This window comes from Scyliorhinus torazame, chromosome 1 (assembly GCF_047496885.1).
Source record: "Scyliorhinus torazame isolate Kashiwa2021f chromosome 1, sScyTor2.1, whole genome shotgun sequence".
Classification (NCBI taxonomy): Eukaryota; Metazoa; Chordata; class Chondrichthyes; order Carcharhiniformes; family Scyliorhinidae; genus Scyliorhinus; species Scyliorhinus torazame.
Window position 1 is genome coordinate 50,231,182 of NC_092707.1, and position 17,783 is coordinate 50,248,964.

Sequence of the window (17,783 nt, forward strand, 5' to 3'; positions counted from 1 at the left end):
GGGTTTCCTCCGGGTGCTCCGGTTGCCTCCCACAGTCCAAAGATGTGCAGGTTAGGTGAATTGGCCATGATAAATTGCCCTTAGTGACCAAGAAGGTTAGGAGGGGTTATTGGGTTATGGGGATAGGGTGAAAGTGAGGGCTTAAGTGGGTCGGTGCAGACTCGATGGGCCGAATGGCCTCCTTCTGCACTGTGTGTTCTATGTTCTATAAATGGGAAATTTATAATGAAGGAGAAAATTTGACATTCAGCAAATAGAAATTTCTTTCAGGGTCTGTGATGCTGTAATTATGAACCTAGTGCAACCGAATTACCTCTCATTCAACGAGGTGTAATCTTTTTAAGGGTTGTTTTTAACGAGACAAAGAGTACAAGGGTGGAACCTTTTGTCAGTTCAATGATTTCTAATTGATTACAGTATGACAGGTCATCAACAGCACACCCTAACAGGTTGACAGCAACTTCTAGGTTTCCATTTAGCTGCGTTTGTGCTGTCTCCCAAAGTTGCTGTCAGTTCAGAGGAGTAAAAATCTGCAAAATCAAATTGTAATTAATTTTGTGGTAAATAACTACAATTCGGGCAGCATCGTTTCACATCTTAAAGAACATTAAGGTGACTGGGTAATGTTCTGAACCAAATTAAAAGAGGAATTCAAGATTAGAGAAAGGTATTTGCCTATTTTCTCAAAACATTGTGAAAATTCTTTTAAAATGTTTTTCCAATTAAGGGGCAAGTTTAGCATTGCCAATCCACCTACCGTGCACATCTTTGGGTTGTGGGGGTGAGACCCACGCAGACACGGGAGAATGTGCAAACTCCACACTGTCAGTGACCCGGGGTCGGGATCGAACCTGTGTCCTCGGCGCTGTGAGGCAGCAGAGCCAACCTCTGTGCCACAGTGCTGCCCGTGAACATTCCTATAGCATATGCATTCTAGGAATAAACTATTGTCTATAAGATGTTGAATCGTACCACAATTTACCCAAAACTACACAGATTGTGAAGGATCATGAAGTGGGAAAATATCTCTGATTAAAAAGCACTCCCACTTATGAATTTGTATTTTGCATTGAAATCGTACCTCTTCTGTATTTAAGAGAACATTTTGCTTTAATGCTATTTCAAGCCAGTTATCTTGAAATAAAGACACAGCATTTTCTTTATCAGTTTCTTGATAAATAAGTGGCACTGATCCATAAACAAATTGAAACACTGACCACTATTTTATAACCTATGAACCAAGATGTCCGAGGTGCTGTAAGCAAAAGATGTGTAGGATTTGGGGCAATTTTATTTGTGAAAGCAAAGCTCAGTTTCCACACATGGCCTCTGACATTTGAGGTGATTACAACTAAGCTCCACTGAGCATAAGCTGAAGACCTCGACACACTTACAAACTAACAAAAGGGGGCAGGCAAGGCTCCAAGTCAATAGAGTTCAGTTGCAGAGCCTAGCAATCTGGAATAAAGGACCTTGCGGCCAACTTCCAACACAGACCGCGTTTCTGCTGTTACGTCTTATGCTTAAAGTTTATTTCAAGCATGCTCCACTGCTGCTTATTGAGCAGGTACCCACAAGTGCGAGAAGGTAATTCTCAGCAACATCTTTTAAAAATAAATTTAGAGTACCCAATTACTTTTTTCCAATTACGGGGAAATTTAGAGTGGTCAATCCACCTAGCCTGCACATCTTTGGGTTGTGGGGGTGAGACCCACGCAGACACGGGAAGAATGTGCAAACTCCACACGGACAGTGACCCGGGGCCAGGATCGAATCCGGATCCTCCGTGCCCTGAGGTGGCAGTGCTAACCACTGCATCACCGTGCTGCCCCAATTCTCACCCACATCTAAGGCAGCAAAATGTGTACTTTGGTGTGCTTAGTCAGTCAGTGAAATGGGTATGGTTGCTATGTCATTATCACACCATGCCCCCACATTGTGCTTGCAATTCACCTTTGCCAAGATTGCTCTTTTCTTCAGCTTTGATAAAGGCTACTGACAAGCTAAAATGCCTCCACCTCTGCCAGGTGTCATGAATCCACCTGGAGACAGCAATAGAAAGTATTCAAAAGGCCTTAATTGATCACCCGGTAACGAGTTTGGATTGGCAAGTTAGATAATAATCAAGTATGAATAGCACATTCTCTTATTACCCTCTCTGGACATAATCAATGTAATTGTTTCTCCGGCACCCAAATGTATATGTACCTCCCCAGTCCCATCCCCCGACAAACATAATATTGCTGACTGTACAGACGTGCTGTTCTTGAGCTAGTGCACAATATCATACCAGTTTTTTTTTTCTTTAGTTTTCTTCTCTTCTATATACATAAATTTTATTCTGTGTACATAACTGTAAATATACTTTGTTCAAAAACCCAATAAAAAACATATATAAAAAAGTGTGAATGGCTTATTGAGGAGAAACAGATTATATTGGAAGGTCCTTGAGATACACCTATGTTAATATATAGTTAAGGAGGTTGATGGGGCCAGGCAGCCCAATACGCAAAAGGCATAATCAAAGAACAACAAAGGTATAATTACCCAGGCCCTGAGAAGCCAGGAGAGACAGTTACCATCTAGCAATCTCAGAAAGCGGACAGGCCTGTTTCCAGTCACCAAGTCCAAATTAACAGCAAACAAGCTTCTAAGTCTTGGATCCAAGGGAATGCAGAAAATCTTCATAACAGCAATTTTAAAATATCTCCCCTGGAACAGGAAAAAAGGACAGGCACCAGGAAAAAAGGACAGTTCCCAGATTTGAGTATCGTCCCTGTATGGTGTGGTAACTATAGCTGGTTATTCAATTTGGACATTGTTTGGGAACAGGAGAAGTCTTACAGGGTTCAGGTATGGTAGATGTATTTTGTAATAAGGAGTACATTCTCTAGAAACTGTGTGCGTTTAGTAATTCAAACATCTTAATTGTGTGAGAGTAGAGTAGTCCTGTTTGTGTGTACTGGTCTTCACTTTAATAAATATTCTTTAGTAATTGTTATCCGACAACTGGGCTGATTATTCGCAATGTGGTTTCACTTGTCTCCTCACATCAAAACAAAATAAAACTGTGCACCCCCACAAACTGGTGTTCCGAGTTGGGATAACATCAGCGGCTTTGTGACACAGGTGATAATATATCTTTTAAGGTGCCTGCATCCTCTTAGATTTCACCTGTACCACAATTTCTCTGAAGCTAGCTCCCTGTGCATGGCCAGTACTGCTGCTAATGATTAGGAAAGGCTTCCTGACCCAGGAAACCAGTTTCCTCTCAGAGTACAACACATCTGGTGAAACTTTTACCAGAACGGAGGCACCATCCAAACATCCACCCGAATAAAGTGCCAACTTACTTCAGCCTGGTGTTAAATGAATGCTGAGTGCATTAATTAGTTTGTTCCAAGAACAAATTTGTTTTCGCTCAACAATCTGATACAGTATTAGAAAGTCACTTTTGGAAGGAGGTATAATATTGCACTGGTTGGCTGAATCGGCACAAAGGCAGACGTCACCCATTCGAATTAGTGGCACATGTCTCACCTTCATCACAGCTGCTCCCTCTGAACCCAACACAGCATTTCCATTCCACTGCTGTAACCGTTTTGTAAGTCAGTCTGTAAGTTGGTCGGATTATCGCCCTGTAGCTGGAAAGTGCAAAGGAAAATCCGTAAGTTAAGAATATAAAAAAGTTGGGGGGGGGGGGGGGGGGGGAGGGAGGGGGGCTCGCACATGCTCGCCATCCTCCAGCTGTGACCATGCATATTTTCTCACACATCTGCCCAATGGCCCATGAGCAGCGACCTCCAGGTTTTAAAGTCTCAATTTTACATCAACAGATTGCATTTATATGTAGCATCTTTAATTGTGGTAAAACATCCCCAAGGCCCTTCAAAGGAGCATAATTGAGCAACATTTGACACAGAGTCACATAAGCTTGGTCAAGGAGGTCGGTCTTGGGGAATTAATTAAGTGACGCGAGAGAGGTTGTGATGCAAAAAGTTTTAGGGAGGGAGGGAACTACAGATGTGCTGAGATCACATGAAATCCAAGTTATTTCACCCGTCACATGAATCAGATTGTTGGTTTACAATCAGCTTCTTCATTATCATACAAGGTGTTAATTCTAACCATTTAATATGCTAATAAACCACAGTATTAATCATCTAAGTGATCCAATGTCACGTGATCTTGCTCTCTCCCGTTGAACCTCATGGCAAAATGGACTCACAGGAAATTATTTCTCAATAGATAATGGCCGGAATTCTCCAGTTGTTGAGATTCACTTTTCCCGCTGGCAGCGCACCCCCCTCCCCACCCCTCATTGACAAGTGGCTGGACGAGAGAATCCAGCCACCAGCGAACAACGCACCGCTGAGAAACATGCGGCCGGGGGACTGGGGAACCCCGGGCCAATGTTTTTCCTTACCTCAGCAAATATTCTGGGCTGGATTCTCCGTCCCGTCGCGCCAGATTTCTGTTTCAGCACGCCGGTGGGATGCTCCGTTACGCCGGCTAGACAAAGGGGTTTCCCATTATGGGGCAGCCCCACGCCATCGGAAAACCCCCGGGCTGCCGGCAAAATGGAGCATCCCGCCGGCGGAGTATCCAGCCCTCTCTGTGTTAGCACGAGATCAAGATTGTTACATAGAGGCAGCGAGTGAAACAAGCGTCACGGAAAAGTCTCTGCCATTACTGGAAAGTTTTCTTTAAAATAAGTTGCAGATCTCAGGCAGACAGAAGCATGGCTGAATTAGTGCTGAAGATTTAATAGATATTGCACTGCACTGGGCCTCGTGGTGAAGCCAAGAATCAGACCTCATGGTGAAATGAAGCACAGAGCAGGGCAGTACGCTATTGTATGCGATGTTCGGCTATGCAGATTATATCCTAGTCAAACAAGGGATAAACAAAGAAAAAGATACATACAATGAAGTAATAAAAACATTCAATGCCTACTTAAACCCATGAGAGAATACCACTGTCAGGTGGGCATAATTTAACAAACATACCCATTGACAAGGGAAAAATATTGATACATTTATCAATGATCTGTATAGATCTGCAGAGAGCGATGAATATGGCAGCTTAAAAGACGAACTGATCAAGGACAGAATCGTTGTTGGGAGTCTTGGATGAAGTCTTGTCTGATCATTTGCAGTCGAGATTGTTCAGCCTGAGCAAAGGCAATTCAACAGAGTGGACAAGCTGAGGTCAGGAAACAGAAATAAAACTGTGATTTGGGATGGCAGGGAGAACCATATTGGGGCTGGTGTAGCACAGTGGGGTAAACAGCTGGCTTGTAATGCAGGACAATGCCAGCAGCGCGGGTTCAATTCCCGTACCGGCCTCCCCGAACAGGCGCCGGAATGTGGCGACTCAGGGCTTCTCACAGTAACTTCATTGAAGCCTACTTGTGACAATATGCGATTATTATTATTATTATTATATTATTCCCAAAATGTCTGACGCAGTGGAGTATGTTAAACTTAAAAGCAGAGAGCTGGCCGTGCAAAAGTTGGGGAGGCTGTCGGTGCTTCCATCAAAGGTGCCAGCCAACACGTGGTGGGAAGAAACACAAGTGTCCCGCCAAAGAGGGCAAATGCCATTTATTTGCAGAAAGAAGGATCACTTCTGAGCTCTGGGTTGCAGCCGGGCAGAAGCAATCAGAGTGCTGATATCCGAGCAGCGGGAAACAAGATGTGCTTCAAGTTAGTCACAGGTGCAGCAGTTTTGGTTCATTATGATCCGAAACCGTGGTTGGCGAAATGTTCTCCTCAGCTGTCACGCAAGAAAACTCCACGAGCAGGAGGAACATAACTCAGGTCACAGGACAATGAAACCCTTCAATATAGAGAGAGAAAAACCACAGGAACCTTACACGTGATCCTGAACTAGAGCTGTTCATTCTTGAGCAGGAAAGTCTGGCTCAACTTGCATCTGATTAGCAGTGTAGAGGAACTGGAAAGCCAATAATATCAGCCGAACAGCACGGTGGAGCAGTGGGTTAGCCCTGCTGCCTCACGGTGCCGAGGGCCCAGGTTCGATCCCGGCTCTGGGTCACTGTCCGTGTGGAGTTTGCACATTCTCCTTGTGTTTGCGTGGGTTTCGCTCCCACAACCCAAAGATGTGCAAGCTAGGTGGATTGGCCAAGCTAACTTGCCCCTTCATTGGAAAAAATTAATTGGCTAAAAAAAGTAATAATATCAGCCTAAACACTCCAGAGGTGAATTTCCACAGCTGTTCACAGAGCTAGGAAAGCTGAAGACAACACACTACATCATTCACTCGACATCCTGAAACAAAGACAGTGGCCTGGAGTCTCTGTTCCTGAGACTACGTATTGACGCCAGGGCAGGATTCATGGACTTTCATGACAGCAAAAATGACACCACGCCTGGACCGATTCAACGACTGTGGAAGGGCTAGCACCAGCACCACTTGGAACACAATCGATTCCAATAGAACATAGAACATACAGAGGCCATTCGGCCCATCGAGTCTGCAGCGACCCATTTAAGCCCACACTTCCTCCCTATCCCCGTAACCCAATAACCCCTTCTAACCTTTTTGGGCACTAAGGGCAATTTAGCACAGCCAATCTACCTAACCTGCACGTCTTTGGACTGTGGGAGGAAACCAGGGCACCCGGAGTAAACCCACGCAGGCACGGGGAGAACGTGCAGATTCCGCACAGATAAGTGTCCCAGCGGGGAATCGAACCTGGGACCCTGGCGCTGTGAAGCCACAGTGCTAGCCACTTGTGCTACTGTGCTGAAATGAAAACAATGCGGGATTCACTGGGTCCGTGATTGAAACCCAGGAAGCTGACAAGCTGCAACCGTATACACACACCATCCCAGCCAACAAGGTGGCACTGCTTGTGCTGGAGCGCGCCCATACAGCTGATGCCACCCGCTGCGATTTTGGCATCGGAACCAATTTTCCGTCCAATCGCGTTTCCCGATTTTGGAGTCAGCCAATGGAGAATCCCACCCAATGTGTCTGTTTGTATCCGGAAAAGGTCCTTATCCACGCTTACCAAAGGTAAAGATGGAAATTGACTCCATGTTGAAGCAAGAGGTTATTTCGCCTGCGACCGAACTAACTAGCTGGTGCTCTGAATTGGCCCCAATGTCAAAACCCAATAGGTCTATCAGAATTGGTGTAGATCTTACCCAGCTGAACAAAACAGTTGACTGCGAAGTTCATCTGTGTCATTAGTGAATGAGGCTTAGCAAAATTGACAAAGAGTTCAATCTCCACAAAGCTGAATGAAAATCGTGGTGTTTGGTCCTCAGTGAAGAGTTTACATTGCTCACTACCTTCATTATACTGTTTGGGAGATTTAGTTTCAACAAATTATTCTTCGGCATCACATCAGTGCCAGAAATCTTCCAGAGATCAATTTCAAGCATCCTCGAAGGACTGGCTGGAATTGTACTTTACATGGATGATCTTCTGATCCATGGATCCATTCAGACAGGACATGACACTAGACTGCGAGCTTGCTACAACACCTATAGGAAACAAGACTTACACTGAACAACAAAATGCAAGTTCATGCAGCATGTACAAACTGATGAACTGGATAAGGTGAGGGAGAAAGAGGATGAGTATTGCTCCAGCCAGATTTAAAAGAATGACAACTGTCACCAAGTGTGCAGTCTACCAGATCTCCAACAAGGACAGCTCTGAGACCACGTTCGCTATGGACACGCCCACTCATCCAAACAGATAATGGTATAAACAGAACTGACAGTCACTGGTTGCCATGTAGAACCAGTCATCTACCAAATCGTACTGACCAGACATGCTGCATTCATCTGTTAGCCCAAATGCCAACCAAACTAGTGAACCCAATTAATCTATTCATTCTCCTTCTGCCGGGCAGCATGGTGGCAGAGTGGCTAGCATTTTTGCCTGCGGCGCTGAGGAACCGGGTTCAAATCCCGGCGCTGGGTCACTGTCCGTGTCCATGTGGAGTTTGCACATTCTCCCCATGTCTGCGTGGTTTCGCTCCCACAACCCAAAAGATATGCAGGATAGGTGAATTGGCCACGCTAAACTGCCCTTTAATTGGAAAAAATAAAATAATTGGGTACTCAAAATTTATTTTTAAAAAAAAATTCTCCTTCTGCCCAGCAGTCTGAGAAATCATCTGCAGGACTCAAGTCCCCAGTCTCTTCCAAAGGAGGCGAGGACTCATTCTTTTAGTCTAATTAATTTGCCACAGCGGTTTTTCCTATAAAGTAGAAATTGGAGTCACAGGCTTGGGGGAGATGTATTATAAGGTATTAATTCTAACTGTGAGATGTGCCAATGAGACACGATACCTCATCAGAGGAAGTGATGCAATGTCACATAATTCCGCTCTCTCTTGTTGAGCCTCATGGCCAGATGAAGCCACATCAAGTTGTTTCTAAATAAAGATGAACAGACTCTGTAAATATCCTGTGTCAGCACAAAAGATCAAAAGTCTTGTGTTCATCAATTGTTTTTTTTTAAATTTAGAGTACCCAATTCATTTTTTCCAATTAAGGGGCAATTTAGCGTGTTCAATTCACTTAGCCTGCACATCTTTGGGTTGTGGGAGGGCGGCATGTGGTGCAGTGGATAGCACTGGGATTGTGGCGCTGAGGACCCGGGTTCGAATCCCGACCCTGGGTCACTGTCCGTGTGGAGTTTGCACATTCTCCCCATGTCTGTGTGGGTTTTACCCCCACAACCCAAAGATGTGCAGGTTAGGTGGACTGGCCACACTAAATTGCCCCTTAATTGGAAAAAATATATAATTGGGTACTCTAAATTTATTTTTTTTAAAAGATCTTTGGGTTGTGGGGGCGAAACCCACGCAGACACAGGGAGAATGTGCAAACTCCACATGGACAGTGACCCAGAACCGGGATCGAACCTGGGACCTCGGCGCCGTGAGACTGTAGTGCTAACCACTGCGCCACCGTGCTGCCCTGTGTTCATCAATTGTAATCAGCCTTGCCACCCCCACATTCCCTGACCATCAACATCCTGGCACTAGCATTGATCGGAAACTCAGCTGGACCAGCCGCGCAAATACTACAGTGACTAAAACAGGCTGGGTATTAAACAGAGCGATTCATTTTCCAACTCCACCAGTTTCAAGGTGCAAGTCAGGAGCGTGATGTATTTCTAGAATTGCTGAGGTCACTCTCAGTTTGTTTTATGCCAAAATTAAAAATATCTTTGACATCATTATGGCAGACTACTTAACAGGTGCAAAGGTGACTCTGACAGCTAGATTGCACAATAGCATTGTCGATGACATTGTAGATATTCCAGGGTCAAATTGATATGTCTAACATAGTAGGCACCAAGCACGGTGGGGCATGGTAACACAGTGGTTAGCACTGTTGCTTCACAGCACCAGGGTCCCAGGTTCGATTACTGCTTGGGCCACTGACTGGGCGGAGTCTGCATGTTCTCCCCGTGTCTGCATGGGTTTCTTCCGGGTGCTCCGGTTTCCTCCCACACTTCCCGAAAGACGTGCTTGTTAGGTGAATGAGACATTCCGAATTCTCCCTCAGTGTACCTGAATAGGCGTCAGTGTGTGGCGACTAGGGGCTTTTTACGGTAGCAGTGTTAATGCAAGCCTACTTGTGACAATAATAAAGATTATTATTATAATGATTATTATTAGTAGACAGTGTATTCTCACCTGATACCACCAGGGCAGCCCATCGGCCATCTGCAGCTCTGATACACTCTCTGCACATATGTTCCATTCTGTACTTGGCAGGATACTGTTTTCGTTACAGTGTATGGACACCAATTCCTTAAAAAAAGAACATAAATTGCAATGGTTAAAACAGAATTAACTTAACCCAGATCATGAAAGAGTGTAACAATCAAACAAGAGTTCTGATGAAGGACCATGTGAGATGTTAAATCATTAGAATAGAATAGAATTATAGAATCACTACAGTGCAGAAGGAGGCCATTCGGCTCATCGAGTCTGCATCGACCCTCTGAAAAGAGCACCTTACCTAGGTCCACGACCCACCCTATTCCTATAACCCAATAACCCCACCTAACCTTTTAGACACCAAGGGGCAATTTAACATGGCCAATCCACCTAGCCTGCTCATCTTTGGTTCAAATTGGCCTGCTAACTCAGGGAAAAGGGACAACACTGACATAGCCGAGAGTCCAATCTCAACCTATAAAATTCTAACAGGACTAGACAGCGGAGATGTAGGAAAGATGGCCCTGGTGGTGGGGGTGCCCAGAAGCAGGGGCGGCCTGAGGATACGGGGTGGACCATTTAGAATCGAGGTGAGGAGAAATTTCTTCACCCAGAGAGTGGTCGGCCTGTGGAATTTGCTACCACAGGAAGTAGTTGAGGCCAAAAGAGTATGTTTTCAAGAAGCAGTCAGATATAGCACTTGGGTTGTTCACTAAGTTGGTTTCAATCTGGTTTCTAGATTGTAGGAGACCCAAAATGCATGTCAAGACCCTGCAAAGTCGCAACCTGCTGACCTTCATGGGAATTTCCCAGAAGTTTGAAATTACAGCAGGCCCTCTGAAAAGGTGTGTATGACTTTGTTGAACCCTTACTTACCTGGTTAGTTACCCAGGAAATGTTTTACAACACCAGGTTAAGGTCCACCAGATTTGTTTCGATGTCACTAGCTTTCGGAGCGCTGCTCCTTCCTCAGGTGAATGAAGAGGTATGTTCCAGAAACATATGTATATAGACAAATTCAAAGATGCCAAACAATGCTTGGAATGCGAGCATTAGCAGGTGATTAAACTTTTACAGATCCAGAGATGGGGTAACCCCAGGTTAAAGAGGTGTGAATTATGTCAAGCCAGGACAGTTGGTAGGATTTCGCAGGCCAGATGGTGGGGGATGAATGTAATGCGACATGAATCCCAGGTCCCGGTTGAGGCTGCACTCGTGTGCGGAGCTTGGCTATAAGTTTCTGCTCGGCGATTCTGCGTTGTTGCGCATCCTGAAGGCCGCCTTGGAGAACGCTTACCTGGAGATCAGAGGCTGAATGCCCTTGACTGCTGAAGTGTTCCCCGACTGGAAGGGAACATTCCTGCCTGGTGATTGTCACGCGATATCCGTTCATTCGTTGTCGCAGTGTCTGCATGGTCTCGCCAATGTACCACGCTTCGGGACATCCTTTCCTGCAGCGTATGAGGTAGACAACGTTGGCCGAGTCGCACGAGTATGTACCGCGTACCTGGTGGGTGGTGTTCTCATGTATACTGGTGGTATCCATGTCGATGATCTGGCACGTCTTGCAGAGATTGCCATGGCAGAGTTGTGTGGTGTCATGGTCACTGTTCTGAAGGCTGGGTAGTTTGCTGCAAACAATGGTTTGTTTGAGGTTGCGCGGTTGTTTGAAGGCAGTGGGGGTGTGGGGATGACCTTGGCAAGATGTTCATCTTCACCGATGACGTGTTGAAGGCTGTGAAGAAGATGTCGTAGTTTCTCCGCTCCGGGGAAGTACTGGACGACGAAGGGTATTCTGTCGGTTGTGTCCCATGTTTGTCTTCTGAGGAGGTCGGTGCGTTGTTTTGCTGTGGCGCGTTGGAACTGTCGATCAATGAGTCGAGCGCCATATCCCGTTCGTACGAGGGTATCTTTCAACGTCTGTAGGTGTCTGTTACGCTCCTCCTCGTCTGAGCAGATCCTGTGTATGCGGAGAGCTTGTCCATAGGGGATGGCTTCTTTAATGTGTTTCGGGTGGAAGCTGGAGAAGTGGAGCATCGTGAGGTTATCCGTGGGCTTGCGGTAAAGCGAAGTGCTGAGGTGACCGTCCTTAATGGAGACGAGTGTGTCCAAGAATGCAACTGATTTTGGAGAGTAGTCCATGATGAGTCTGATGGTTGGATGGAACTTATTAATGTCATTGTGTAGTCGTTTCAGTGATTCTTCGCCGTGGGTCCAAAGGAAGAAAATGTCCCACGGCGAAGAATCACTGAAACGACTACACGATGACATTAATAAGTTCCATCCAACCATCAGACTCACCATGGACTACCGACAGAATACCCTTACAACACCAGGTTAAAGTCCAACAGGTTTGTATCGAATCACTAGCTTTCGGAGCACTGCTCCTTCCTCAGGTGAATGAAGAGGTGGGTTCCAGAAACACATATATAGACAAAGTCAAAGATGCTGGACGATACTTTGAATGCGAGTCTTTGCAGGTAATTAAGTCTTTACAGGTCCAGACGGAGTGACTGGAGAGAGGGGTAATCGTAGGTTAAAGAGGTGTGACGTGTCTCAAGCCAGGACAGATGGTAGGATTTCGGAAGCTCAGGCCAGATGGTGGAGGGTGAATGTAATGCAACATGAATCCAAGGTCCCGGTTGAGGCCGAACTCACGTGTGTGTAACTTGGCTATAAGTTTCTGCTCGGCGATTCTGCGTTGTCGCGCAGCTTTCAGGACAGCCCCACTCCAGCTCCATCTCCAAAATAGGCCCCAGCTTCTCCTCCCATTTGGCCCTCACCCCTTCCACGAGACCAGAACCTCCCCAAAATCCATCCATATATGCCAGACGTACAACCCTCTTCCAACCCCACACAGGATATATCCTCCAAGGTTGATGGCGGCGCCACCTGGAATGTTGGGAACGTCCATCAAACAAAATTTCATACCTGGAGGTACCGAAACGGTTCCGAGCCCGAGTTCCTGACTTTCTCTTTCAGCTCCTCCAGGCTGGCAACCCACTTCGCCAGGAATAAATCACACTCTGCGGCTGACTAAACTCGAAGATGGGTTTAAACAATTCCCTGTAACCACTGACATGGCTATTGCTGGCTTGGTGGCCATGCAAACATTACATAATTTTTAAAAATAAAATAAATTTAGGGTGCCCAATTCATTGTTTTCCAATTAAGGGGCAATATAGTTTGGCCAATCCACCTACCCTGCACATCTTTGGGTTGTGGGGGTGAAACCCACGCAGACACGGGGAGAATGTGCAAACTCCACACAGACAGTGTCCCAGAGCCGGGATCGAACCTGGGACCTCGGCACCGTGAGGCAGTGCTAACCACTGCGCCACCGTGCTGCCCCCTCAAATGTTAAATAAATAAACATTTTGGTAATATCATGTTCCATCATTTTTAGATTTGCTTACATTAAAAAATCTTTCGCAAAGGTTTTGCCTATTCACTTAATTTATCAATATTTTTTTGTAATTTTGCTGTTCCCTCTACATTGCTTGCAACATGGGCCTACCTTTGGGTTATTGGCAATTAGTTTCTATCCCATCATTGAAGTTATTAACCTCAATAGCTTGCCTTTTGCAATTAGTCTCATGAAGTGTGGGGGCAGGTGGCAGCGGAAAGCAGCAATGTTGGTGAGGACTGGGAGCAGGGGACTGGGAGCGTGGGCGGCATGGTAACACAGTGGTTAGCACAGTTGCTTCACAGCTCCAGGGTCCCATGTTCGATTTCCGGCTTGGGTCACTGTTTCGAATCTGGGTCTTGGCTTGGGTTTCCTCCGGGCGCTCCAGTTTCCCCCCACAGTTCAAAGACGTGCAGGTTAGGCGGATTGGCCATGATAAATTGCCCTCAGTGTTCAAAAGGGTTAGGTGGGGTTACAGGGATAGGATGGAGGTGTGGGTTTAAGTGGGTGCTCTTTCCGAGGGCCAGTGCAAACTCAATGGGCCAAATGGCCTCCTTCTGCACTGTAAATTCGATGATTCTATGATTGCAGATCCTTGCTGAGCACCATGAACCACATCCCGAACCACATCCCAACAGTTAAGAGTAACTGCCATCTGCCACTCAGCCAGTTTCCTAACTAAGTTAATAAGTTGTCTTCATTAGCACAAGCTTCAACTTTAGCTAACAGTCTCAGGACTTTATCATCCAGAGCCTTTTCCTGTTCACTACTTTAGTAAAATCTTCAAAGGTTCAGTTGGGTTCATCAGCAATGACCCCAACTTTATAAATCCATGCTGGCTTGCTCAGATCAGCTGAAAGATTTCAAGGTGTACAGTTACCCTGCCCTTGATTATAGAGTCCAGTAATCCCCGACATTAGACACGAGGTATATACCATATAATTCTTTCACCTTTCTGAAATAGTGGACTGATATGGACAATTTTCTAATCCAAAGGAACTGTTCCTTGAAGAACTTTAGCAGCTTGTTGTTTGGACATTACTCTTTGCCAGGGGTGTGGAGATTATTGGTCAGGATTTGGTTGGCATTGCCAGGCTGAACAGCGCAAGCTCACGTGAGGGGGTAAGAGAGGTGCAGCAGACTGACAAATCCCACTCATCATACAGGGGGTGAAACTTGCTCTCTCCTCCCCTCCCTCTCGAGAAATCACCATGAGGGTGAGGTTTCAAGAGTACCCTGGCACATTTGACCTGAACGCCAGAAAAGTCATGCTCAGGACATTTATTTGCCGCCCCTTGTCACCAAAATATTTGCCAGAACTTTGCAATTATAGTGATGACAAACCAGCTGGCCATCGCGGTCATTACCTTGCAATACCTTACTGTCTGCATCACTGCTAAACTCTGAAATCCGGAAGATGTTGTCAATGATTCCCTCCCTGCAATAAAGAGGTTGATAGGGCAATGTATGGAGTTTCAAACGTCATTTGATACAGTGCCGCACAGACCGTTGAGCAAATTCTAGCAGGAATAAAAGGGAAAGTAGGCACCTGGATAAGAAATTGGTTGAGTGACAAGAAACAGAAAGCAGTGATAAATGGTTGTTTTTCAGTTGGAGGAAGGTCTGTAGTGGAGTTCCCCAGGGGTTAGTGTTGGGATCTTGTTCTTTCTGATATATATATATTCATGACCTAATCTTTGGTGTTCAGGGCATGATTTCAAAATTTGCAGATGATACGAAGATTGGAAATGTTGTCAACTGTGAGGAGGATAGGCTTGAACATCAGAAGAACATATACACGTTGGTGGATTGGGCAGACAAGTCGCAGATGTAGGTCAAGAAAGAGACGCATCAGGCAGCACGGTGGTGCAGTGGTTAACACTGCTGCCTCACGGCGCCGAGGTCCCAGGTTCGATCCCGGCTCTGGGTCACTGTCCATGTGGAATTTGCACATTCTCCCCGTGTTTGCGTGGGTTTCGTCCCCACAACCCAAAGATGTGCAGGGTGGGTGGATTGGCCACACGAAATTGCCCCTTAACTGGAAAAAATGAATTGGGTACTCTAAATTTATTTCGAAAAAAAGAAAGAGACGCATGAGGTGATTCATTTCCACAGGAAGAATATGGAGAGAGTATAAAGTAAAAGGAGAAACTCTAAAGGAGGTGCAGGTACAGAGGGACCTCGGTGTATATGTACATGAGTCATTGAAGGTGACAGGGCAGATTGAGAGAGCACTTGATATTTGATAAAGCATTTTGTATCTTCAGCTTTAATAGGAGGGACATTATGTTTTTTTAATAATCTTTATTGTCACAAGTAGGCTTACATTAACACTGCCATGAAGTTACTGTGAAAGGCCCCTAGTCGTCACACTCCGGCGCCTGTTCGTGTACACATAGGGAGAATTCAGAATGTCCAAATTACCTAACAGCATGTTTTTTGGGACTAGTGGGAGGAAACCGGAGCACCCGGAGGAAACCCACGCAGACACAGGGTGGACGTGCAGACTCCACACAGACAGCGACCCAAGTCGGGAATCGAACCTGGGGCCCTGGAGCTGTGAAGCAAAAAATGCTCACCACTGTGCTACTGTTCAAGTAAGTCTTACAACACCAGGTTAAAGTCCAACAGGTTTGTTTCAAATCACTAGCTTTCGGAGCACTGCTCCTTCCTCAGCTGAATGAAGAGGTAGGTTCCAGAAACATATATATAGATAAAGTCAAAGATGCAAGACGATACTCTGAATGTGAGCATTTGCAGGTAATTAAGTCTTTACAGACCCAGAGGGAAGGGTAACCCCAGGTTAAAGAGGTGTGAATTGTCTCAAGTCAGGACAGTTGGTAGGATTTCGCAAGCCCCGGCCAGATGGTGGGGGGTGAATGTAATGTGACATGAATCCCAGGTCCCGGTTGAGGCCGTACTCATGTGTGCGGAACTTGGCTATAAGTTTCTGCTCGGCGATATTGCGTTGTCGCGCGTCCTGAAGGCCGCCTTGGAGAGCGCTGACCCGGAGATCAGAGGCTGAATGCCCTTAACTGCTGAAGGAACTGCAGGGGAACACTTCAGCAGTCAAGGGCATTTAGCCTCACGGCGCCGAGGACCCAGGTTCGAAACCGGCCCTGTGTCGCTGTCCATGTGGAGTTTGCACATTCTCCCCGTGTCTGGGTGGGTCGCAGCCCCACAACCCAAAGATGCGCAGGGTTAGTGAATTGGCCACGCTAAATTGCCCCTTTATTGGAAAAAAATTAATTGGGTATTCTAAATTTTTTTTAAAGATGGGAGAAGTTGGGGTTGTTCTCCTCGGGGAAAAGGAGGCTGAGAGGACACTTGATAAAGAGATATTCAAGATCCTGAGGGGTTACAGACAGGGTAAATAATGAGAAGCTGTTCCCACTCAAGAGTGTGAAGAACTAAAGGGCAAAATAATTGAAGGTGATCTGAGGGAAATTGTTATCGTCCAGAGGATGGTTGGATTCTGGAATGTACTTCCTGAGAGGATACACAAGGCAGGCTAGATTAACGTATTGTTAGGAAGACAAAGGTGGCTTCCGGGTGCGGCGATGACCAGCTGAGTCGCACGTTTCGGCAGCTCCCTGTGAAACGGACTTTTGGGCTCTTGATAGGAGCCCCAACGGCAATTTTAACGGCTGAAAACACCGTGCGGTAAACCAGAAGGGTGTTCCCCCTGGACACGGATGGAAAAAGGAGAGGAAAGTGGCCGGATTGCAGCGGATCCTTTGGAACAACGGCAAGGAAGGCAAGCAGAAACCAAGATGGCGTCGGAAGGTGGCAGTTTCATATGGGGCCCTGAACAACAAGAGTTTTTGAAACGCTGCGTGGAGGAGATAAAAAAGGAAATGAAGAAAGAGTTGTTGGCCCCGATATTACAGGCGATTGAAGGGCTGAAAGAGGAACAAAAGACCCAGGAGCAGGAGCTTCGGGTCGTGAAGGCGAAAGCAGCAGAGAATGAAAACGACATACAGGGCCTGGTGGTGAAGTCGGAGATACAGGAGGCACACCAGAAACGATCTGTGGAGAGGTTGGAGGCACTGGAAAATAACGCAAGGAGGAACAACTTGAGGATTCTTGGCCTTCCTGAAGGTGTGGAGGGGGCGGACGTCGGGGCATATGTGAGCACGATGCTGCACTCGTTAATGGGAGTGGAGGCCCCGACGGGTCCGTTGGAGGTGGAGGGAGCATACCGAGTTATGGTGCGAGGACCGAGAGCAGGAGAAGCTCCCAGAGCCATAGTGGTGAGATTTCTCCGTTTTAAGGATAGAGAAATGGTCCTTAGATGGGCGAAGAAAACTCGGTGTAGTAAATGGGAGAACGCGGTGATCCGCGTCTATCAAGATTGGAGTGCGGAGGTGGCGAGAAGGAGGGCGAGCTTTAATCGGGCCAAAGCGGTACTTCACAAAAAAAAGATAAAGTTTGGAATGCTGCAACCGGCAAGACTGTGGGTCACATATCAAGGGAGGCACCACTACTTTGAGACGGCGGATGAAGCGTGGACTTTTATTGTAGAAGAAAAATTGGAATGATTGGACTACGAAAATGAACGTTTGGACAAAGTGGTGGGACGAGTGGGGGGGGGGGGGGGCGAAGAGGGATTGTATGATTAATCCTGCGGTATGGTAACTTTTCTTTCTCCCACAGGTG

At 46.3% G+C, this 17,783-nt stretch overlaps 1 protein-coding gene across 3 annotated transcripts in view; it reads right to left on the bottom strand.

Moving 5' to 3' along the window:
- Positions 1 to 17,783, bottom strand: part of emid1 (EMI domain containing 1) — a 531,354-nt gene that overhangs the window by 497,813 nt on the left and 15,758 nt on the right. For all 3 annotated transcript variants that reach the window (XM_072491083.1, XM_072491261.1, XM_072491172.1), the window contains exons 2-3: positions 9,692 to 9,808; positions 3,541 to 3,644 (exon numbers count right to left, since the gene is read on the bottom strand). In XM_072491083.1, the coding sequence (XP_072347184.1) occupies positions 3,541 to 3,644; positions 9,692 to 9,808 (221 nt within the window). The remainder of the gene's footprint in view (positions 1 to 3,540; positions 3,645 to 9,691; positions 9,809 to 17,783) is intronic.